This window comes from Oratosquilla oratoria, chromosome 12 (genome assembly GCF_046742065.1).
Source record: "Oratosquilla oratoria isolate Oo_2021 chromosome 12, ASM4674206v1, whole genome shotgun sequence".
Classification (NCBI taxonomy): Eukaryota; Metazoa; Arthropoda; class Malacostraca; order Stomatopoda; family Squillidae; genus Oratosquilla; species Oratosquilla oratoria.
In genome coordinates, this window is record NC_134788.1 from 34,907,977 (window position 1) to 34,932,437 (window position 24,461).

The following is a 24,461-nucleotide window of genomic DNA, read 5'->3' on the forward strand; positions in this document are numbered from 1 at the left end:
AAAAATAATACAATAATGAAGGAATGATTATTGCGTTACACACTACTGTAACTAAATATTACCAACCGCAAGATCATGCATTAACAAGACAGATGTACATAATACAAAGCAAAGTTGCTGTACTTATAAAAGGGAACGGGCAATAGTGGGCAGTACATGCGAGAATAACTTATGTCTTTCTACTAATGAATTGCCAACATCCACAAAATCTTAGTATCTGAAAGATTAAGTAAAGTCATCTTAATTCTTGACTAACTCGTTAATACATGCAACAAATAATTGCCGAATGCATGAACATTGGTTCAATGAAATTGTAGGAGGCAGAATATTTTAGATTTGTATTTCAAGGCTATGGCCCCAACTTAAATTACTACAGAAACTGAACAGTTTTATGGAAGACTAAAGGTGTTTCCATGTTAAAGGTTATACGATCTGGAACAGAACAATGTACATACATACATATACATATGCTAAGGCTTTTTCCCCCTTTCAAGGGAGGTAGCCAAAAAGAAAAAGGCACAAAATAATTCCCACCCATTCCATCCCTGAATACACTCCAATCGCCTCCACCCTCCCTCCCATCTTAGCACCTCCTGGATGACGGGTCATCCCTGCACCTTGTCCACTGCCCTGGGTCAGAGGCAGTGTCGCAAGGCACAGCACATCCACAGCAAGGCCGCTTCATTAAATCGGCGACCCCTCCTCACCGTCCCCCCATGCATAAAAGGAGAATATAAATTGAAACAAGATAGCGAACAATAATCAACACATCGATAACGCAAGCTAGCATACCCAGCAATGTCGGTATGAGGACAGGAGGCAGATCCCTGAAACTACGGCAGAGAACGAAAATCCAGGAAGAAAACAAATGCAAATTGTGTAATAATGAGGCACTTCATGATTTACTGCCAAGAACTGAAAGAGAAAAATAAAACAGAAAATATTAAAAGAAATGTTATTAACGGGGAGCAAGTTGCAGGAAAATACCTATTCGAAAAAGTAAACACAAAAGTTAGATAGGAAAATCTGCACAATCTGGAAAAAATGAGTAAAGTTGATGAACGAAGTGAACTGAAAACCTAGTTTAGGCGATGTAAACAAAGTAAATTACACCAAATTGAAACGCGTTATAGATGGAAATAAATAGGACATGGTACATAAAACTTGGACCCGGTGAAAATTTCTGAGAGTGGCCTTGCAGTTGCAAGAATACTTTAAATTCTTTGAACATTTGTGAAACGCTGAAGGTTCACAAATATTGTAACCAAAAAAAGGAAGCTACACAGGTAATATTGATAAAAAAATAATAATTTGAAGGCATTCGCCAGTCAGCTACAGCCTACATGGTTGTAATGATGCCTGGAAGTTGCAGTCCATTATCATATTATATACTGATGTTTTATAACTTTCAAAAAGCTGATTGAAGCGCCATGTAACTCGAGTGAATGTAAAATGAAGTGAAATGGAGATATTTACCAGTATTTTTTATTGTTTCTGGTGCTATTATTGATTTACAGTATATACATCTGGGGTTTAAAATACTCAGAATAATAAAAATTAGCTAATGATATAAATAAGAATTGAAGGTGTGATATTCAAATATCTTTATAATATACAAAGATATTTGCCTGTCTTTTTTTATTTCACCAAAATAACTATTAATTTGTACTACTTATATATGGGGTTTGAAATGCTTAGAATACTAAGTGTTTGATATTGATATAGGTAAGAATTGTAGTTGTGAACCCTAGCCTAACCTAACTCTTAGGAAATTTAAAGAGGTTTGCTCATTTTAATTTTTTGAGAAATTGCCACCGATATTACTATTTGTAGTATTTATATATGGGATTCAAAACACTCAGAACTTCAGCTTTGAGATTGGCAACCATCTTAATACATACCTAAAATTACTAGGATAATATGACTATGGAGACCATTCAGGGAAAAATGAAAATCATCTTGATGTAATGACCTAAAGCCACGTCCACACGGTCGAGCTGTGCCTGGCAGGGCAAAGTCTGCAGTCTATGCCCGCGTAAGATGTCCACACAGCTGTCTGTGGTGGTTGGAGGGCTGTCGGACGCCAGCAGTTGTTGTGAGCGAGTGGTTCATTACGGTAAGATCACCATGGTGCGCTCCATACTTCGAAAGAAGACAGCACTATATTCTATCATAATTGGTGCCTGTATTAAAAAGAAAAACGAGACCACAGAGACGTGTCTGGTGCCAGGAGTGGTTGCAGAGACGTGAAACAATGGGTAGCTCTGTGACAATCCTACGTGAATTGCATGAGGAAAATGAAACTTTGTTCTGCAATTACGTGCGGATGGACATAAACAGTTTTTATATTCTTGTATCGAAAGTGGAGAGCTATATTCAGAGGCAAGAGACAAATATGAGGCAAAGCATTACACCAGCAGCACGTTTGTCTCTATTTCTGTAATCAAAACACCTTACATTCCACAGACATTCATGTGATTTATATATATCAATCGAAGTTATAGTGTCATGTCGTGACCAATATGCACTAGCACTCGGTGTGGACATGGTGTACTAATAACGTGGTAGTCAGTGGATCTGCCTACACCTTACCTCGTGCGTTTGGCAGTGACGGAAGACCTCCATCCACTGCCCTCTATTGGCGCCGGGAGCGGACAGTTTGATGGTTTGCCCGCTGAAACTGCTCGTACAAGGGCAAAGCCTTTGTGCCCGACGGACACTGCTCGACCGTGTGGACGTGGCTTAAGGAAATAAAAAGATAGTAGTGTATAAAAGAGGGCTTTTGCCATTGGGCGATTGAGCGAGCGATTAATTGGCGGTCTGTACTGAGCGGGTTTGCTAACTTTGCTCGCACCTCACCTCGTACGTTTGGCAGCGATGTCAGCCCTCCATCCATCCACTGCCCGCAAATGGTGCCGGGAACGGACAGTTTGATGGTTTGCCCGATGAAATTGCCCGTTGTCGAGCAAAGCCCTCGTGCCCGGCGGGCAGTGCTCGACCGTGTGGACGTGGCTTAAGAATATCTAAGCATTATATATCTGCCCCATAGAAAGCAAATAGGATGCTGGTGATAGTAGCTCAAATTATTTTTTTCCAAAGTCCAGCTGTTATCAACAAGTAGTATAACGCTGGTCCACCTAAACAGGTACATTATTTTTGGTATGATCCACAAACCTTGTTCAAGACTTTCAGGTGGGAGAAAGAACAGTGACAAGCCGCAGAACTTGTATCAGATATAATAAACAAAACATACAAATGCCACTGGAAAAAATAGTCAGAGAGAGAATGCGTAGGTTAGGTATGGCCAGAATAGGGAAAGAATGTGCTTGTTTTGTAGCTTATTCTAACAATTTTGTAGTTTCTTTCACAATCACTGGCTTTGCACACTTCTCTTACTCAAAATGTTTATTTCCCAGTGCTTTCCCAGACATTAGTGGGAGTTAGTATTAATACAAACAAGTGATTCCCAGTTGAAACAGAACATACAATTCAATCAAAACCACAGTAAGAATGTTGTAAAATGCATTTCAGAATGAATTAGCCTGTTGGGTGGTTTGTGAATATTAGGATTTATATCCCTAAATAGAATGTAACTGGATGATTTGATATATTGGTTTTTGATCCAGTTTCCTTCCAGTATGAAGCTCTCATAGACCAGTAAAATTATCTTTTCTGGTGTCGGGTATCACTTTTGTGTGTGTGTGTGTGAATCCTACAGGCATTGTTTTCACTACTTCCACCAGGTGACATATCTTGGCAACTAGTCACCAGTAGGGTGAGTACATTCCCATGCTATTTGATTTAATTTCCATGCTGCACTAAGTAATTGTTTATACTAAAGAAATGCACACCTATGCAATATATAAATACAAAATTAAATAATAATTTGGCAAATTATAGTACATCAATCTATGTTTTTCATGGCAGAAATAAATATAAAAAAAAAAAAACTTGCTAAAAGCAAATACACTATCAAACCAAGCTGCAATGAGAGCTTTGAAGTGCCATGTTTGTGTTGTCTGTCCAGTCCCATCAACGTCATTTTGACCATGGTGATGGGTACCTATCAAAATAAACATGGTGTTTCAAAGCTCTTGTCGCAGCTTCATTTGGTAGTGTATCACTTTTAGCAAGTTTTATTATATTGATTTCCATCAAGAAAAATGTATTTTACATTTTTGTATTTTACTTTGATGTATATTACATTGATATACAAAATTTATATTTAATTTTTACTGTTATATTGTTTAGGTGTTCACTTTAAATTGATCAGTGATTGTCTTGACTGACATCCAATAAATGTCAGTGAATTTTGTAAATATCATCAGGACATCATGATCGGAAGAGGCATTGCCATGAAATGGCCAGCAGTTACAATGACAAAGCAAAAAATCTGCCAGGAGACCTTTCTGTCCATAACACATTCTAGTATTCTGTTGTAGGATGAAGTCCGTGGAGTGGCCAGCCACCAAGAACTCAATCTATTCAGCCATTTTAGACACCAATAGAGTAAAATTATTGGCAGAGGCCGTGTGGTATATGTTCATTGAGTACTGGCTAGACCAGGGGTCTCCAAAGTGGTTGATGCGAGTATCCAAGGGGTCAATGAATACCCAATCTACCATTTTGGAAGAGATTGCTTGCAACCACCATCTGCTGCTCCACACACATCTCCAACAATTTCCACTTTCATTTCTTCCTGGAACATATCTTCCAACTACACCATCAATTTCTTCATCAACTTGTGCTCTCAAGTCACCTAACACTACCACTGAACAATTGTGTGATGGGAGTGTCACTGAAAAGTTGGCACTGCCCAGTAATTGAACCCCGGGACTTCCCACTGTCTGGACAGCCATGCTTAACGATTACACCACTGTTGCCTCCAGTGACCACTGGCACAGCATTTCATTCCAATGCTTCCCACACAAACTGAAAAATCATCCCACAATTCTTTCACACCATAATGTTAGGTTTGTTATTGAAACTTGGGTCAATGCAGATGTAGCACACACCTGTAGTATAGAGGTCTGAGAAGTTCAGCTTGTCTGTCTGCCTGCCAGCCATCATTTGTCATGAAACTCCGACACTGTGGGACCAATTGTTTCCAAAATTGGAACCTAGATTGGTTGTTTTACTTATAGATTATTACACTTATGCCAAATGACAGCAAACATACTTGCTCTCTCTGTTTGCCAGGAGTGTTGGAGAGCATTTGATAAGAGGGTGTTGGTAGTGTCAAATGACAAACATGTTTATTTCTTAGTATTTCATGTGACATATGGATTTATCATGGTGTATTTATACGTATTTTGACAAGTTTAAACATTTTGATATTTAATTCCAACTTTATATTCAATTTTCAGTACATTTCACACTATTTAGAAAGGATTACAAACATTTAAAAGCTTTAATTTCTATTTTCAGGAGCAGGAGTTAACAATCCAGATTTCAGTAGAAGCGCCAATCTTAAATTCTATATATTTGCTATTGACTTTGAAGAAAAAGCATCCCAGTGTGGCTCACATGATGCAGATTTCTCCCACAAGAGTAGTCCCAAAAGGTATATAATGAACCACACAGGAGAGAAGCCTTTTAAGTGTGACCTTTGCAATGCAGCTTTCATTGTGAAATGTGACCTCAAATATCACCAGATGACCCACACAGGAGAGAAGCCTTTCAAATGTGAGCTTTGCAATGAAGTTTATAGAGGAAAGCATCATTTCAAAGACCACATGATGACCCACAAGTGTGAGGTTTGCGATGCAGTTATTAGAACAAAGAATTATTTCAAAAGACACATGATGACCCACACAGGAGAGAAGCCTTTCCAGTGTAACCTTTGTGATGCAGCTTTCACTGAGAAAAGTGGCCTCAAATATCACCAGATGACCCACACAGGAGAGAAACCTTTACAGTGTGACCTTTGCACCGCAGCTTTCAAAACAAAGTCAAATCTTCGATGTCACATGATGACCCACACAGGAGAGAAGCCATTCAAGTGTGAGCTTTGTGATGAAGTTTTTAGAAGAAAGCATCATCTCAAAGACCACATGATGACCCATACAGGAGATAAACCTTTCCAGTGTGACCTTTGCGATAAAGCTTTCACAAGAACGAATGGTCTCAAATACCACATGATGACCCACACAGGAGAGAAGCCTTTCAAGTGTGACTCTTGTGATGCAGCTTTCAGAGCAGAGGTTTTTCTCAAAAAACACATAGCAACCCACACAGGAGAGGGACCTTTCCAGTGTGACATTTGCGACAAAGCTTTCATAAGGAAGTGTGATCTTAGATGTCACATGAGGACCCACACAGGAGAACAACCTTCAGTGTGACTTTTGCGACGCAACTTTTATCAAATAGATGGATCTTAAACATCACGTGATTACTCAAGCAGGAGAGAAGCCTTACAAATGTGACCTTTACAATGCAAGTTTCAGAGGAAAGTGACATCTTAAAAAACATATGAAGACCCATATAGAATCAAATTTCGGGTGCAGCACAACTTTCAGAGAAATGAGTGGTCTCATTCATCATTTGGTGACCCACACAGGAGAGAGCCCTTTCAAGTGTAACCTTTGCCTGGCAGCTGTCATGACAATATCTCACCTCAAAACTTGCATAAGGACCTACACAAGGGAGAAACCTTTTTGGGGTGACCTTTGAATTGCAATTTTCTCAAACAAGAGTTATCTCAACAGACATTTGAAGATCCACATAAAATAGAAAATATTTCCAATAAACTTTGCAAGTTTTGGTGGCAAGGGGGTGGTGGATATTTATACCCAACTATTCCCAATGTGGCCCCTCATGCACAGAGCTCAACATGTCATATCCTACAAATTGGTTCATTTCCACAAATTCCTTATTTCCACCACGAATGACATTGTTTTGACCAATTGCATCCTGTTACTGTACCATGCACCATAGTCACCCCTGTGTTATGTCTTGTTTTCTGTTGTATTGTGTTTTCTATTTTCTTCCATTACATATGCGCATAACATAGCAAGAGAAAACCAAAGTATTTCGAAAGTGAACCTATCTGCATATATATTACATATTTAAGATTGTTACATTCTAATTAGTGTATGAAAATTCAAGTTGCTTTATTTTCTTGTGATGTATGAATAATGTATGATTTATGTTTACAATGTATGTATATCAACAGATCCATTGTTGGAACTTGTTTATGTTAAATGGCAAGTTCGATTGTAGATTCACGTTCTCTCTCTCACAGTTGAACAAGTAACATGTATCTCTTGTTAGTCAAATGGGGATTCATATCTACATGCTTGAATATAGCATGTTTTTATATAAAGTGAAACAGGGAGGGTTGCTGTGAATAGAGAGAGCAATCATATAAGGTATGTAAGCTTGGAAATTGTATTGTATTGAAAGTTCATTATTATCTTGATAAATTTGAAGATTAAGTAGATTTTCAATTATCTGATATATCATGTATATGCATATCATATCATTGCAGTCACATTGTGGCGAACTCTTATGTTGAGATTAATACAAGGTCTAATTCTCTATTAAGTGTGCCTATTATATTAGTTGAGTTCATTTGCTGATGTTATTCATTGTGTTGAATCTAATTCATATGAATAATAATGTGGTGATCAGAATCTCAGTATAGATCTGCTGGATGCAAGAAATGATGATTCAGATTTCATCATACCTCACATGTGTAAGAATATGTATGAGACTTATTTTGAATGTAATGAAGATATGATCAATGGTATAGCTTTTGTTTAATATATGAAAATAATTATATATTTACCCAACCTCATTATTTGTTGATATATGTTAAAGATAGTAATTGATGAGAAATACTATTGTTCACCCACCTTTAAGGGATGAGGCAGTATTTATAAGAGTAAGCATTGTCCTACCATGTCCCTTATTTACTAACTATTGTAGGTTGGAGGTGAGGGTGTAAGAGTCCTTACACCACCAATAATGTTGTTATGAGCACTTGTGTCCTTACAGTGTGTGTGGTAACATAGAGAATGTGTTTGCTGCATTATTGTACTATTGACAGTAAGTGATGGTACATAGTACATTATAAAGTGTAGTGCATGTAAGAAACAGAAGATGTAGTTCTTATGAATTGTTAGCAATGGTGATGATCAGGAGGCTGGAGTAGGGAAGAGGCACAAGTGAAGTAGGAAAAACTTTACCATGTAGTAAATAAATGGAATAAGCTTCCTACAGAGGCAGTGCAATGTGGTACAGTTCAAAGTGATTCATTGACATAAGCACCCAAGAAATATGCTGTAATGCCTGGCCCTTTTTTTTTACTCGTTCGTTTTTATGTAGCAACGATTTTGTTATTTATTAATTACAATTTTTTTTCTATTATCAATATTTTATTCATTTATCTACTTTGTTTATTTTTCTGCACCCAATCTAGTTATGAACCAAAAAGTCTCCAGTTGGCATGTTCTTCCTTTGTAATGTTTGTTGCCATGATTGTTTTCACCTTGTATAATATAGTCATTAATGTCCTGTACATTATTAAAATGTTCCTGTAGCTCTTTATGTCTCAGTTTTGTGGGGTAATTTGAATAAAGATCTTGCTTCAATGGGTGATCCCTTTATTTGTAGACCTTTACAACTTGGTGGGCAAGTAGGAACTGGCTCGCATATACTGGGAGGGATGATAGAATACTGTCAGCCTGATAATCTGACAAACACAAAATATAAACAAGTGTGATTTTGCAATAGATGCAAACAAGAAATGCAGGCACAAGAATGCTGAAAGAGAAAAACAAAGAATTAGAGGGGAAAAAATCCAGAAAAGTGGATATAGATAAAAAAGGACTGGTTGATGAAATAATGGAGAAAGTGTAGGAAAAGAATACAAGAAAAGGTTGTAAGGAGAGGATATGAGAGTCAGTATGGAGATAATAGAAGAATCATTAGTAGAGAAGAATGAGATACAAAAGGGAATATGACCAAGAAAGGATGTTTACAAAGACCACTGGTAGTCAAGCTAAAAGAAGAAAAGGTGAAATAGGAAATCCTACAAAAAAAAAGGCAAAAAAAAAAAAAGGCAAAAAAAAAATGAAAGCAGTAATTAATGAAAAAAGGACAAAAGTATTCATAAAGATATGACCAAACAAGAACAATAAGAACAAAGAACATTGGTGGAGGAACTAAAAGAAAAAAGAAGGGAAGGAGAAACAGGCTGGTATATATATATATATATATATATATATATATATATATATATATATATATATATATATATAAAACAGAAAACTGCTCAAAGCAGACCAAACCACACAGAAGGAACAGAGAAAAGTGGAAAGGCTACAGAAGGCAAGACAGAAAACACAGATATAAGAATAAAACAAACGTACAGGGCATAAAAAACATGATCGAAGGCCTAATAGAGCGCAAGGGGATAGGTATCTTGTGCCTAACAGAAACACATATTACTTTAGACAAGATAAATTGGAATAGCTCACTGACAATAATTCATGAGATACACAAACAAACAAACAAAAAAAAAGATGGAAGATTACTAATAGCATATAAAGGGGTTTAAATATAGATATGGAAAAATCCATGGCAGAAAACAAAAACATAATGGGATTAAAGGAGAAAAGAAGTAGAATAATGATCAAAATAATATTAGTATATATGTTAACAGGAAATCAAAAGTCAAAACAAGAGAGCATAGGATATGGAGAGCACTAGAGAAGAAAATGGAAGTTAAAACAGGATGGGGACAGATAATATTAGATTTCAATGGGCACAGGATTTGTAGAACAGGAGCTCAAAAGTACAATAGACTTTGTTATAGTACATAAACTAATGTTTGAAAGGTTTAGAGAAATGAAGATATGGTGTGAATGTGAGTGTATGTGGCGCAGTCGGGGGACGGGCGATTGGCATCCCCGATGGGGGGGGGGGGGGCAAAGAGCGCGAGCGTTGGTAACCCCGGGGGGGGGGGGGAGTGCCCGTGCGTCGTTGTGAAGGAGACCCACCGAGGAAAGGAGGGGCTAGTATTAGCAATTAGGGAGTAGAGAAATTAGATAAGGGGCGCGTGGTGTGAGTGTTCCAAAGGAGGAGTAAGGACCGACCCAGAAGCAAGGAAAGGAGCTGAATCATCCACACCCAACCAAGTAAGTACCACAGAAGATTGATGAGGAAAAAAGAGGAATATGACTGCTCAGACCATAACTTAATTACAACAATTTTTGCATGGAAAAATCAGAAGAATCCTTACATAGAAAGGAAAAGGGAAAATAAAAAGTACATAACAACAGATGAGGAGGCAATGAAGTTGTTTGAAAAAGGAGAAAAATAGGAAATAAAAAAGAAGAAAGTGGAGTTTATAACTGTGATGAATGAAATAATGAAAATAACAGCCGAGATTACAGATACATTTAAACAACTAATAATATAACTAAGAATAGAACATGTTAAATCATAAGTACTGAAAACAATCATCATTGACAAATATGTAAAGAAAGAAAAGGCTAATATATATCTATATATATATATATATATATATATATATATATATATATATATATATATATATATATATATATATATATATATATATAGCTGAGAAGAGAACATGTTATTCATGACAAGTACTTCCAAAAATAAGGTAATTTTTCGGAAGTGCACACCTACATGATATAGCAGAAATCTAATTAATTTTATAAATCATAATATATTCACATAATATATGTTTTTCTTGGCAGAAATCAGCAACAGAAAAGGTTGCTAAAAGCAATACATTTATGAATGGGGCTGTTTCAGACACTCTTTGTTTTGATAGATGAGGTGGTTGAAGAAATTGAATTAAAGTATGATTTATTTGTGTATTCTAACCTACCCTAACCTGCTTTTAGTAATGTAATACCTGTAATTCTATAGGTCATCAGGGTCATCTTCATTGTCATTGTCAGGGATGTTGATGGCTGATTTTGGTATTCATTCAGACTGCAGGTTGTACAGGAGTTGCATAGCTATAAGAAATGCACAAATCTCCGCTCCATATCACTGCTTTAAAAATAAGTACTGTGGTACAAATAGAAGTACTGAGGGTGTATTCCAGATCCTATGGTCACAGCTTTGTTCAGTAGTGTATTTGCTTTTAGCAGGACTAGACAGAAAACATGGCATCTCAATCCTATCATCACAGCTTCATTCAATATTGTATATGCTTTTAGAAACTTGTTTTTCCACCTAGAAAAATATATGTTGATATATCATAATTTACAAAATTAATATTTAGTTTATAATGCTACATCACATACATGTGCACTTCCGAAAAAATACCAATAATATACATAACTCATTATGTAAAGAAAGTAAAAACTGATGGCACCTGAGGTCACTATTAAATAAAATTATGGTATGATACAATAATATTGTTGTTAGAATATTTAGCAAGTATATAATGTAGGTTGCACTTCTGAAAAAATACATGCTTACATACATATACCTAAGGCTTTTCCCCCCTTACAAGGAAAGTACAAATATATATATATATATATATATATATATATATATATATATATATATATATATATCTATATATGCAAATAGACCACTTGGAAAAAGAAACTCATGAAGCAGAGTGCTTTCGTATATTACATCTTTAGTTTCTTATTCCAAGTGGTCTACTTTGCATAAGTAAACACACATACTCATGTTCTTATTAGCATATTATATATACATATATATATATGTATAAAATATAAAATCTTCTCCCACCCATTCCATCCCCACATACTCCACTCCCATTCACCCTCCTTTCCTCTTGGCTCCTGGATGAAAAAATACCAATAATAATTTTTACATAATTCATTATGTAAAGAAAGTAAAAACTAATGGCACCCGAGGTCAGTATATAATAAAATGATAATGATATGATACAATAATAATATTGTTAGAGCATTTGGCCAGTACTTTATCAGCTATGACCTCACCAAACCAAATTTGGTTTAAGGTCACCCATAAGTAGGTAACTTGTTGTTTAGTCTCCATTTCATTATCACCACAATTGACCTTTAAGCCACACTGTCTCAGTTTACAGTTAAACCCAAACAGTATAGACTCTGGTAATAGGGTTGACTATCCCATCATGATCTGAAAGTGATAAAAAGAATCTGGATTCTAAAGAAAAAATAATAATAATAATTTCATATTTAGTGTCAGTTACTGGTACAAACTGAAATATTTCATGTCTACAATGTGAATACAAAAATTTCATACATTTGCACAATGCATAATAACACTTGCACAATACATAATATTATTACTGGTATGCAAATCCACATTCTTTGTTGACACATTTGGTTTACAGTGATTAATGTGACCTTCTTAATTAGCCTGTTGGATTCTGAACTGCAGAGCAAGTGAAGCTGTATCAAACGTGGGTGGAAGATGATGTACTTCTCTGACACTAGGTCATCACTTGTGTCCCTGAAAATACATAAATGAAAATAATTTTGTTGTGACTGGGTAGCATGGATGATTGGTTACAAAATGGAAGAGAACAAAGATGGAAGAAATCTACAATGAGGGAATAAACAAGTATGTACCAAAACAGAAGCCAGAAAGGGTATACATTAAGTGCTGGTACAACAAAATATGTAGTGAGGCTAAAGATAAAAGAGACAAAGCTTGGAAAAGATGGGGGGAAAAATCAAAATAATAGTAAAAGGCAAACATATATCAAACTAAGAAATGATTATGTAAAAATATGCAGAGATGAAAAAAGAAACTATAAAAAGGACATAATAGAAAAATGTAAGAAACAACCTAAACTGTTTTACATGTATCTAAATGGTAAACTAAAAGACAAACAAGAAATAGTAAGACTGTGCCAAGGGAATTATGAATATAAAGATGTAGAAATGGCTGAAAGTATGAACAAATATTTCAAATCGGTATTCACAATAGAAAGCTCGCAAAACTGGGAGGAAATAGAGAGAAAAATACCCCCCAATGAAAGAAATAACTATGTCACAGAAGGAAATCAGAGACCAAGTAAAAATCCTTGATGGTAGAATATCACACGGTCTGGATGGAATTGCAAACTGGATATTAAAAGAATGCATAGCTGAGTTGATGGACAAAATATACAAGATAATGAAATACTCAAAAAAGGATTGGTATCACAGAGCTGGAAAAATACAAATATAGTACCAATACATAAAGGAGGGGACAAGGAAAATCCAAATAACTACAGACTGGTCTCCCTTACAAGCACCATAGCAAAAATATGTGAAAATGTTATCAAAAGTAGATGGGTCAAACATCTGGAAGAAAAAAATATACTGAATCCAACACAATTTGGATTTAGACAAGGAAGATCGTGTAACATAAACTTGATTTGCTTCTCAAGATTAATAGAAATAATACAAGAAAGGGATGGATGGGTGGACAAAAAAACAAATAAGGAAAATGGAATCAGTAGGTGGTATTAAAGGAAAATTATTGGAATGGATGGAAGACTTCTTGACTGTGAGGAAAATGAGGGTAGTAATTAAAGACAAATACAAATGAAAGTAAGTACAGAGGAAGTAAGTAAAGAGGAAGATTGTGAATCACTACAGAAAGACCTACATAAAATCTGGAAATGGAGGCAAAAGTGGGAAGTGAACTTTAACACTAAGAAATGTAGTATAATGGAGTTTGGAAAAGTAAAAATAGAATATTGAGAAAATAAAAAATTGGTGAAGTCAAAAAAAGTGAGCTTGGAAAGGGACCTAGTAGTAATTATCAGCAAAGACATGTCACCAGACAAACATTAATACAATAGTCGGTGAACCTTCAACTTACTGAGATCAATGAAAGTGGCTTTTGACTATTTGGATGAGGAAGTGGTAAAGAAAATATCAGTTACCCTGATAACACCAAGATTGGAGTATGCTGCGACACTATGGACACCCAGTACTAAAAAGAATATAAAGAAATTAGAAAGAATACAAAGAGCAATGACAAAGATGGCACCAACACTCTTCAAATTGACATACGAACAAAGATTGTCCAAATTGGAACTACCAACTCTGGAACAAAGAAGAGAAAGAGAAGATCTGCTGACTATAGAATCATGAAAGGTATGAAAGTCCTAAATACAGATGATTAATAAAGTGGGACAAGAGAAAAACAAGAGGACATAAAAAGAAATTCAAAAATGATAGTTATAGAAGAGATCTGAAAAAGAATAGCTTCCCACACAGAGTGGTGGATATCTGGAATAAATTAGATAAGACAACAATGTGTGCAAACACTTTTCAAGAATTTAAGAACAAACTTGATGCTGAAAGATACAAAGATGGCTTACTACAAGCATAGCTCCCTTCCTGTATAATACAACTAGGTAAATACAAAGAGTGGTAGATGTCTAACAAATTGGATGAGACAACAGTGTGTGCAAAAAATATACAAGAATTTAAGAACAAGCTTGATGCTGAAAAATACAAACATGGGTCACTACAAGCATAGCTCCCTTCCCGTACAATACAAGGTACAGGCAGTTGCCATTAATTTTGAAATTAAACTCACCTAACCTCACTTTGAATCCTTTCCTCTTCATCATCAGTGCCAGCCTCACTTTCAAATTATGTTTCAGGTTCATACTCAGGATATTCATCTGCAGGTGTCTCATCATAATTATCAATCATAGATTTGCATGATGACTTACAAGTTTCCATACCCCTGCTTGCCAAAGTCTCTGGCTTTGGGTCAGTCAATCTGTTTTGTATGAGCACTGTGCAAGGTCAGTTTGAATACCTGAAAATAATGTAGCTAAAACTGGTGTTCAGCTTCAAGTAAAATGGTGAGCTGAAAATTATCTGTAGATCTATCATTCTTTTTCTCCAAACGAATTATCAAGTTCACTAGAATGGAAACACAGGGGTCAATTGATTAACTTACCAACTGATTGTACTAGAGGATGAATTTACACCCAAACTGATCAGTGTTTTGCCTGTGCTTGTGTGATGCTGGAATCTTACCTGAAGTTGAACCCAAATAAGTGTAAAATTATGTGCAAAATAAGAACAAGTATGTCAACCCATTGTCAGGAAAGAATGAGGTCCAGTATTCTGTCATAGGATGAAATTCATGGAGTACCCAGCTACAAAGAACTCAAATATTCAGCCATCTTAAACAACAGTAGAGTAAAACTATTGGTAAAGACTGTGTGATACATGCTTGTCAAACACTGGCTAGATCAAAGGTCTCCCAAGTGGTCAGTGTTAGTATCCAAGGGGTTGATACACACTTTGTCAAAAGGGGGTCGATAAACACTTGGAGGTGGAAATGGGGTTGATAAATACCTAACCTATCATTTCAGAAGGGATTGTTTCCAATAACCGTCTGTTGCACACACATCTCCATCAGTTTCTCTACACTTTCTCATTCTTTCCTGGAATACTATATCTTCCAACTATACCATTAATTTCTTCATCACCAACTCACATTCTCGAGTCACCCAACACCACCAAGCAATTAACTCCGAAGCTCTACAATCCAACAAATCATCCTAGAATTCTTCTTTCTTGATTGCTCCTTTCACACCTTAATGTTAAGTTTGGTATCAAAATTTGAGCAATGCAAATATAGCGCACACATGTAGCATAGGGATCAGAGTGTTCAGCTTGTTTGTCTGTTTGCCTACCATTGTTTTTCTGTCACAAAATTCTTCTGACACTGTGGGACCTTTAGTTGCCAAAATAGAAGCCTAGATTGGTTGTTATACATATAGATTGATAGTTATACTTATGCTAAATGACAGCAAACAAACTTAGCTCTCTCTGTTTGCTAGAAGTGTTGAAAAGCATTTGGTAAGAGGGTGTTGGGTGTGCCAAAGGAGAGGAAACACATTCTTCTGTTTATTTCCCAGTATTTCATATGACATGATGTGTTTCCACTTATTTTAGTAAGATTGAATTTATGTTGAAATCCAACTTTATATTTAATATTTAACACATTTATGATGTGCAAAGCTTTATAAATGTTTAAAGGTATACATTTATATTTCCAGGTCCAGGATTTAACAATCCAAATTTCTATAATGAGTCATGCAGGAGATGAACTTTTCCAGTGTCACCTTTGTGATGCGGCTTTCAAAACAAAAGCAAGTCGTCAACGTCATATGATGACCCACGCAGAAAAGAAACCTCTCCAGTGTCACATTTGCAATGCAACTTTCTCAAAAAGGAGTGGTCTCAAATGTCACATGATGACCCACACAGGGGAGAAGCCTTTCAAGTGTGATCGTTGCGATGCAGCTTTCACAACAAACTCAGGTCTTCGATGTCACATAATGGACCACACAGGAAAAAAACCTTTCCAGTGTGGCCTTTGCGATGCATCTTTCAAATGGGTGAGTGGTCTCAATTATCACGTGATGATCCACACAGGAGAGAAGCCTTTCAAGTGTAAGCTTTGTGACTTATCTTTCAGAGGAAAGCATAATCTCAAAATGCACATGGTGATCCATGGAGGAGAGAAACCTTTCGAGTGTGACATTTGCAGCACAGCTTTTACAACAAAGAAAAGTCTGAGATGTCACATGATGACCCACACAGGAGAGAAACCTTTCAAGTGTGACCTTTGTGATGCAGCTTTCAAAACAAATTCAAATCTTCGACGTCATGTGATAACCCATGCAAAAGAGAAACCTTTCAAGTGTGACCTCTGTGATGCATCTTTCAAGGGAACAAGTGGTCTCAGATATCATGTGAGGACCCATACAAATGAGAAACCTTTCCAATGTGACCTTTGCGAGGCAGCTTTCATAACAAAATCACATCTTCGACGTCACGTGGTAACCCACAGTGAAGATAAACCTATCGTGTGTATCATTTGTGATGCAACTTTCAAGGGAAAAGATAATCTCAAATATCACATGATGAATCATACAGGAGAGAAGCCTTTCCAGTGTGACCTTTGTGAGTCAGCTTTTGTAAGAAAACAAAATCTTCAACGTCACATGAAAACCCACACATAAGATAAGCCTATTGTGTGTGTCCTTTGTGATGCATCATTCAAGGGAACATTTAGTCTCACATGATGAACAGGAGAAAAGACTAACCAGTGTGACCATTGCGACACAGCTTTCACAAGAAAGGCAAGTCTTCGACGTCATGTGATGATCCACACAGGAGAGTAACCTTTCCAGTGTGACCTCTGTGATACAACTTTGTTGAGAAATAGTATTTGACATCACATGATGACCCACACATAAAAGAAATCTATCCAGTGTGACATTTGCAACACAACTTTCTTGAAAACGAGTGTTCTCAAAGATCGTGTGTTGACCCACACAGGAGAGAAGCCTTTTCAATGTGACATTTGCATTGCATCTTTCATTGCAAAATGTGACCTGAAATATATCCAGATGACCCACACAGGAGAGAAACCTTTCAAGTGTGAGTTTTGCGGTGCAACCTTCAAGGGAACAGGTGTTCTCAAATGCCATGTGATGACCCACACAGGAGAGAAGCTATAAAAATGGACATTTGTAATGCAGCTTTCAGTGTGAAATATCACCTTAGAGATGGCATGCAACCCATGCAGGAGAGAATCCTATAAAGTGTTCCCATGTAGATGCAGCTTTCACTTACATATGCCAAAGGCTTTTTCCCTTTATAAGAGAGGTAGTCCCCCCCCCCAAAAGGCATAAAATCCACTCCCACCAATTCCATCTCCACATACTATATTCACCCCCTCCCTCTTATCTTGGCTCCTCCTGAATGATGGGTCATCCCTGCATCTCGCCCACTGTACTGGGTGAGAAGCAGTGTTGCAAGATATAGCACATCCACAGCAAGGCCACTTTATTTAATCAGTGATCACCCCTCTCTGTTCTCTCATGAAGAAAAAGAGAAGACAGAGAGAAATCCCTTCAGGCTGCATCAGATTATTTTTCACACATACTCCGTCACCCCCCTATCCCCCACCCACTCCCTTTCATGCATTACAGCATCATCCATACACAACCATTCTCCATTCACCCCTATCTGTTGTCTTTTCCCATTCTTCCTCAACTGACATTCACCTCTTTCCCAATGCCCCTTTTACCCCATCTATCCACCTCGTCCTTGGTTAGCCCTTCATGTTCACACCTTCCACCTTCCACACTTCTTTTACTAATCTTTTTTCACTCTTTCCATGTGTCCAAATCATCCCAATACCCTTTCGTCAACCCTATCTCCCGACTTCCTTTCCACCCCCGTTCTCCTCCTCACCTCCTCATTTCTCACTCTATCCAACCTAGTAACCCCTATCATACTTCTCATGCACCTCATCTCAAACACATTCATACTCCTCCTCTCTTATGTTCATTGTTTCTGGTTGCAGTATATGTTTAATAAAAACGAGATACGTACTTGAAGTAGAAACTATACAAAGAAATGCTTCATAGAATATTACCTTTGGTTAGTCTGTTACGCTCCAAATAAATATACTAGGCCTGTAAATAACCTAGTAATTTATCCTGCCTTTTTTTCTGCAGCCAAGAGACCCCATGCACCAATAACATTATGCAGAGTCCCTCTGCCCCCTCCACTCCCCTTTTTTAAGGTTGAAAGAGTTTATTTGGGTCCAAGTTGATTACCATTCGCCTTCATTGGTGACTCCTTTTGTAATGAGGTATATTACTAATGGGTTAATAAATCTCAAAGCAGATGTTTGACGAGTGAAAATGGAATGGATTGGAAAGTGTCAATGAGAAAAGTCTGTTACTGCACTTTGTTGAAATTTAATAAAACGACAGAGAAGAGTTCCCACCCGGGTTGGTGTGTGTGGTTGGCTCAGCACTTGGACAAGTGTACAAATGTTTCTTTGGCTTATTTGTGTGTGCACTGTTGAAGTATCTTGATTATGCATGGCCTATACTATAGTATCAATATTCTTTTTTAAGTTTAATAAAGGTAAGACAATGAAACCAACATTTTCCTTTAGTTCCCTTCTCCACTGGTTGTTGTATCATTAATGTGTTAACACTGGGAGACAGGTCATAACATGACATTAGGAAGAATTCCATAATCCTTGTGGACACGGATATGGGTATTAAGTGCTATGTCAGGTATGTTTAAATGCCAAACGGACTAGTAGTAGTATCGTATGGCTTTCTTACACCTCCAACTTTGTATTTGCTAGCCAGTCTATGAATGTTTGATTTGCTTCATAGATAGTCTGGTAACCCCCAGGCACTGCTGTGATTGGGTAGTGCAGTACGAGATGGTCTGTATCTTGGGGTGAGTTATGACAAGATGGGCCAAACGGACTGAAATGACTTAATATTTTATGATAAGTGAGCTCACCCTGCCCCTCTCCTATGGCACTCGCCAATCATAACCCACTAAAACCCCCACCCTTTGTAATAGAAAAGCTTCTAGATATTTTCTTTCCACTAAAGAAACACCAGGTGTGAATACACAGTTTGGCTACAAGGCAAGGGTCCTTTAAGAAAGAGAAAAGTATGACAAGAAGCTTGGTTATAATAAAGTTGCCATTCACTTCAATGAAGTATGCTTGAGGGAAAACCTCTTAACATACTATGAATATATATATATATTATATATATATATATATATATATATATATATATATATATATATATGTATGTATGTTATATGTATGTATATATATATATATATATGTGTGTGTGTGTGTGTGTGCTTATAAGAACACGGGTACGTGTGTTCACTAATGCAAAGTAGACCACTTGGAAAAAGAAAATAACGAAGTAGAGCGCTTTCGTATATTATATCTAAAGTGCACTGAAGATGTAATATACGAAAGTGCTCTGCTTTGTTAGTTTCTTTTTCCAAGTGGTCTTCTTTGTACATTTATAGTTATATATATATATATATATATATATATGTATATATATACATACATATATATATATATATATATATACATATTTACAAAGGATTACAAAGGCGGAGCATGCCGACAGGAGACCTTTTGATCCATATCTAGGTCGGATGCGAAAAAATCATATTAATAATAAAATAATAGATAAAAACTATGATAATGTAAATAACAAATAAAATATATAAATGCATAGGTATAGTTAAATAATGAACAAACAGGTAAATAGTAAATAATTATAAATTGACATATAACTAATAATAAATGAAAATCAGACAGACAAATGATAACAAAACAGAAACAAATAATATAAGATAAATTATAATCATTACAGCATCCTACTTAGGTATCTAAATGATTCTTAAAGCTTCGAACTGAACTACATTGCACTACCTGAGCAGGAAGTTTATTCCATTCATTAACTACACGGTTGGCAAAGTTGTTTCTACCTACTTCCAAATTGAATCTATTTCCGGACAGTTTGAGACCATTGTTTCTTGTCTGATTCTCATTCAATGTAAAAATTTTGTCACTTTTGATGTAGTCAATTCCCTTTAGAATTTTAAAGACCTGTATCAAGTTACCTCTTAGTCTACGCTTTTTTTGGGAAAACAGATTCATATGTTTTAGTCGATTTTCGTATGATTTATTTTTGATATTTGGAATCAGTTTTGTGGCTCGCCGTTGTACTTTTTCCAGTCTGTCAATGTCTTTAATGAGATTCGGTGACCATACGGAAACAGCATATTCCAAATGTGGACGAACTAACGATTTATATAGCTTGTTAATGAGTGATGGACTTTTGAAATCAAAAGATCGCGCAATGAGTTCTAGAATCTTATTTGCTTTCTCAGAGGCTGAAATACACTGCTTGGATGATTTGAGGTCGTTACTGATAATTACGCCGAGATCTTTTTTACTATCCACTTTTGTTAACGAATTTCCAAATAACTTGTAATCGTACTTACTGTTATTTTTATCTATGTGCATTACCTTGTATTTACTTGTTAAATTTCATTAGCCACTTTTCAGACCATTGCTGTGATTGATCTAAATCTTCTTGAATATCTAATTGGTTTGAGTGATCATTTGCCACTCCGCACAGTTTTGTATCATCAGCAAATTTGGAAACAGTAGATTTTAGTCCATGGTCTATATCATTTATATATACTATGAATAGAAGTGGCCCAAGAACGGAACCCTGAGGAACTCTGTTTTCGACCTTTCAACCAATTACTAGTCCAACCTAATAGGCTACCACTTATTCCATGCAAAGCTAATTTAGTTTTGCATGGAATAAGTGGTATATATATATATATATATATATATATATATATATATATATATATATATATATATATATATAGAGAGAGAGAGAGAGAGAGAGAGACTGACAGGTTGATATAAGTGGAGTAGGAAACACAGGAGACTTACTCTGAGTTTATTCCTGACTACTCAGGAATAAACTCAGACTAGGATTCCTGTGTTCCCTACTCCACTTACATATGTATATATTGATTCTTTCTCCTTTCTTTCCTTTGTTATTTAATTTTATGTTTTATATTTTTGTTCTATTAATGTATTTCTTCGTTATTTATTTTTTATTTATTATTTTATCTTCATTATTTATTCTTTTGTCTACTAGTCTCTGCCCATGACGTCACGACGCATGCGCAAAAGAACAAACCCGAAGACGACCAACAATTCTTTCAAAATTAATTCTTTCTCCTTTCTCTCTTTTCTTTATTATTTAATTTTCTGTTTTATCTTTGTTATCTATTAAGGTATTTCTTCGTTATATATATTTTTTTATCTACCAGTCTCTGCCCCTGACGTCACGGCGCATGCGCAAAAGACAACAAACCCGAAGACGACCAATGATTAATTATTTCAAAATTAATTCTTTCTCATTTCTCTCTTTCCTTTGTTATTTAATTTTCTGTTTTATCTTTTTGATCAATTAACGTATTTCTTCGTCATTCATTTTTTTTATCTAGCAGTCTCTGCCCATGACGTTACAGCGCATGCGCAAAAGACAACAAATCCGACGACGACCAACGATTAACCTAAAATTCAAAATTAATTCTTTTTTCTGTCTCCCTTTTCTTTGTTATTTAATTCTAATGTTTCATCTTATTTTTTCTATTAATGTATTTCTTCATTGTTTATTTTTTATCTACCAGTCTCTGCCCATGACGTTACGACGCATGCACAAAAGACAACAAACCCGACGACGACCAACAATTAACCTAGATTTCAAAATTAGTTCTTTCTTCTGGCTCTCTTTTCTTTATTATCTAATTCTATGTTTTATCTTTTTGATCTATTAATGTATTTCTTGTTTTTTTTTTATCTACCAGTCTCCCCATGACGTCACGACGCATGCGCAAAAGACAACAAACTCAAAGACGACCAACAATTCATTCTTTCAAAATTGACTCTTTCTCCTTTTTTATTTTCTTTATTATTTAATTTTCTGTTTTATCTTTTTGATCTATTCATATATTTCTTTATTATTTATTTTTTTATCTACCAGTCTCTGCCCATGACGTCACGACGCATGCGCAAAAGACAACAAACCCGACGACGACTAACAATTAACCTAAATTTCAAAATTAGTTCTTTTTTCTGGCTCTCTTTTCTTTATTATCTAATTCTATGTTTTATCTTTTTGATCTATTAATGTATTTCTTGTTTTTTTTTTTATCTACCAGTCTCTCCCCATGACGTCACGACGCATGCGCAAAAGACAACAAACTCGAAGACGACCAACAATTCATTCTTTCAAAATTGATTCTTTCTCCTTTTTTTATTTACTTTATTATTTAATTTTCTGTTTTATCTTTTTGATCTATTCATGTATTTCTTTATTATTTATTTTTTTATCTACCAGTCTCTGCCCATGACGTCACGGCGCATGCACAAAAGACAACAAACCCGAAGACGACCAACAATTAATTCTTTCAAAATTAATTCTTTCGAATTAATTCTTTCTCCTTTCTCTCTTTCCTTTGTTATTTAATTTTCTGTTTTATCTTTTTGATCTATTAATGTATTTCTTCGTTTATTTTTTTATCTACCAGTCTCTGCTCATGACGTCACGGCGCGTGCACTAAAGACAACAAACCCGACGACGACCAACGATTAACCTAAAATTCAAAATTCATTCTTTCTCCTTTCTCCCTTTTCTTTGTTATTTAAGGAAGAAGGAATGAAATGAAGACATTGTATTTGATGTAGATACTTTGCAGTAAATGAAATGCGCCAAAAAGGGTGAGTTTGGAAAAGAAATATTTACATTTGGGTGGAAATATGGTGTTGTCAGAAATATAATCTATGTGCAACAACTGCTTAATCATACAACTGTGCTCATGCATAGTTGACAAAAAGACTAATTTTTAGATTCTCACATTGGGAAAGACGTCATTAATCCCACAATGCACCGCGCTCCATTGCCGTCATTATTTTCATGACGTCGATAGAAAACGCTATTTTTGTATATATACATTTTAAGTTTCCTGATTATCTCCATCGAGTTTTTGGTCCTCAAAATACAGAAATATGTTTTCATCGCCAAAAGTCAAGGAAAAAGTTGCCTACGCGCGATGACCATAACACAAGGACCGAAAAATCTTCCCGCACTCTGATGCCGACGTTATGACGTCACGTCGCATCAAAATCCATCATATTTTCTATATTTTTAAAACATCTTTCTCTCCACGTGTTTAGAAAATTTCTCAGAATGTTTCGTTCAACACAATTGTCAAAATTCATCGTCTTTTAACGTTTCTCTCTACATGTATTTAAGGATTTTCTCAGAATGTTTCGCTCAGTTTTAATAAGAACACAATTGTCAAAATTGATCGTCTTTTCTATATTCTTAAAACATTTTTCTCTACACGGCTTTCTCAGACTGTTTCGTTCAGTGTTACGTAAGGCCACGTGCTGACCTGAAAATTTCGCCCCTTGACATCTGGATTTCCCTTTCACGTCGTCTTAAACTAGGCAAAAACACCGTCGATTTCCATCTTCACACTAGGCAAAAATACCGTCGGTTTACATCTTCACACAAGGTACATATGCCGTCGATTTCCTCCTTCACACAGAGCAAAAATGCCGTCGATTTCTATATACACAAGTAGGCAAAAATACAGTCGATTTCCATCTTTACACTAGGCAAAACTGCCGTCGATTTCCATATTCACACTAAGCAAAAATGCCGTCGATTTCTCCTTCACACAGGGCACAAATGCCGTCGATTTTCATCTTCACACAAGGCAAAAATACCGTATATATGCCCTCAAATTTTCTAAACACAGGGCCAAACTGCCGTCGATTTTCATCTTTACACTAAACAAAAATACCGTCGATTTTCTCATTCACACAGGAGAAAAAACCCGTCGATTTTCATCTTCACACTCGGCAGAAATACCGTCGATTTCCTCCTTCACACCAGACAAAACTGCCATCGATTTCCATCTTCACACTAGGCAAAACTACCGTCGATTTTCATCTTCACACTAAGGAAAAATACCGTCGATTTTCTCCTTCACACAGGACAATAATGCCGTCGATTTTCATCTTCA

The 24,461-nt window shown here is 36.0% G+C and overlaps 3 protein-coding genes across 6 annotated transcripts in view; 2 read left to right on the plus strand and 1 right to left on the minus strand.

The window, feature by feature from the left end:
- The first annotated feature begins 646 nt into the window (after positions 1-646).
- Positions 647-8,349, plus strand: LOC143031367 (uncharacterized). 2 transcript variants are annotated; one of them, XM_076195094.1, is made up of 2 exons: positions 647-1,286; positions 5,428-8,349. In XM_076195094.1, exon 2 carries the CDS (start codon positions 5,571-5,573, stop codon positions 6,339-6,341), a length of 771 nt encoding a protein of 256 aa, XP_076051209.1. In that variant the 5' UTR covers positions 647-1,286; positions 5,428-5,570; the 3' UTR covers positions 6,342-8,349. The 2 variants fall into 2 exon arrangements, with proteins under 2 accessions (XP_076051209.1, XP_076051210.1); XM_076195095.1 differs by lacking the exon at positions 647-1,286 and adding an exon at positions 3,338-3,775.
- A 1,047-nt stretch (positions 8,350-9,396) lies between these two features.
- LOC143031370 (uncharacterized) lies at positions 9,397-18,930 on the plus strand. The gene is made up of 2 exons (XM_076195097.1): positions 9,397-10,142; positions 16,034-18,930. The coding sequence occupies exon 2, from the start codon at positions 16,064-16,066 to the stop codon at positions 17,000-17,002; it is 939 nt and encodes a 312-aa protein (XP_076051212.1). The 5' UTR covers positions 9,397-10,142; positions 16,034-16,063; the 3' UTR covers positions 17,003-18,930.
- Positions 11,803-24,461, minus strand: part of LOC143031368 (uncharacterized) — a 66,045-nt gene continuing 53,386 nt past the window's right edge. Inside the window, exons 1-3 of one of the 3 annotated variants that reach the window (XR_012966998.1) lie at positions 14,551-14,755; positions 12,300-12,462; positions 11,803-12,126 (exon numbers count right to left, since the gene is read on the minus strand). The gene's annotated coding sequence lies outside the window, so the exon portion shown is untranslated. Of the gene's footprint in view, positions 12,463-14,550; positions 14,756-24,461 lie in introns of those variants that run through there. The other 2 variants (XR_012966996.1, XR_012966997.1) reach the window with 2 other exon arrangements.

Coding starts and splice junctions, on each gene's coding strand:
- LOC143031370 (XM_076195097.1), top strand. CDS start 16,064: ATGAGTCATGCAGGAGATGAACTTTTCCAGTGTCACCTTTGTGATGCG.
- LOC143031367 (XM_076195094.1), top strand. CDS start 5,571: ATGAACCACACAGGAGAGAAGCCTTTTAAGTGTGACCTTTGCAATGCA.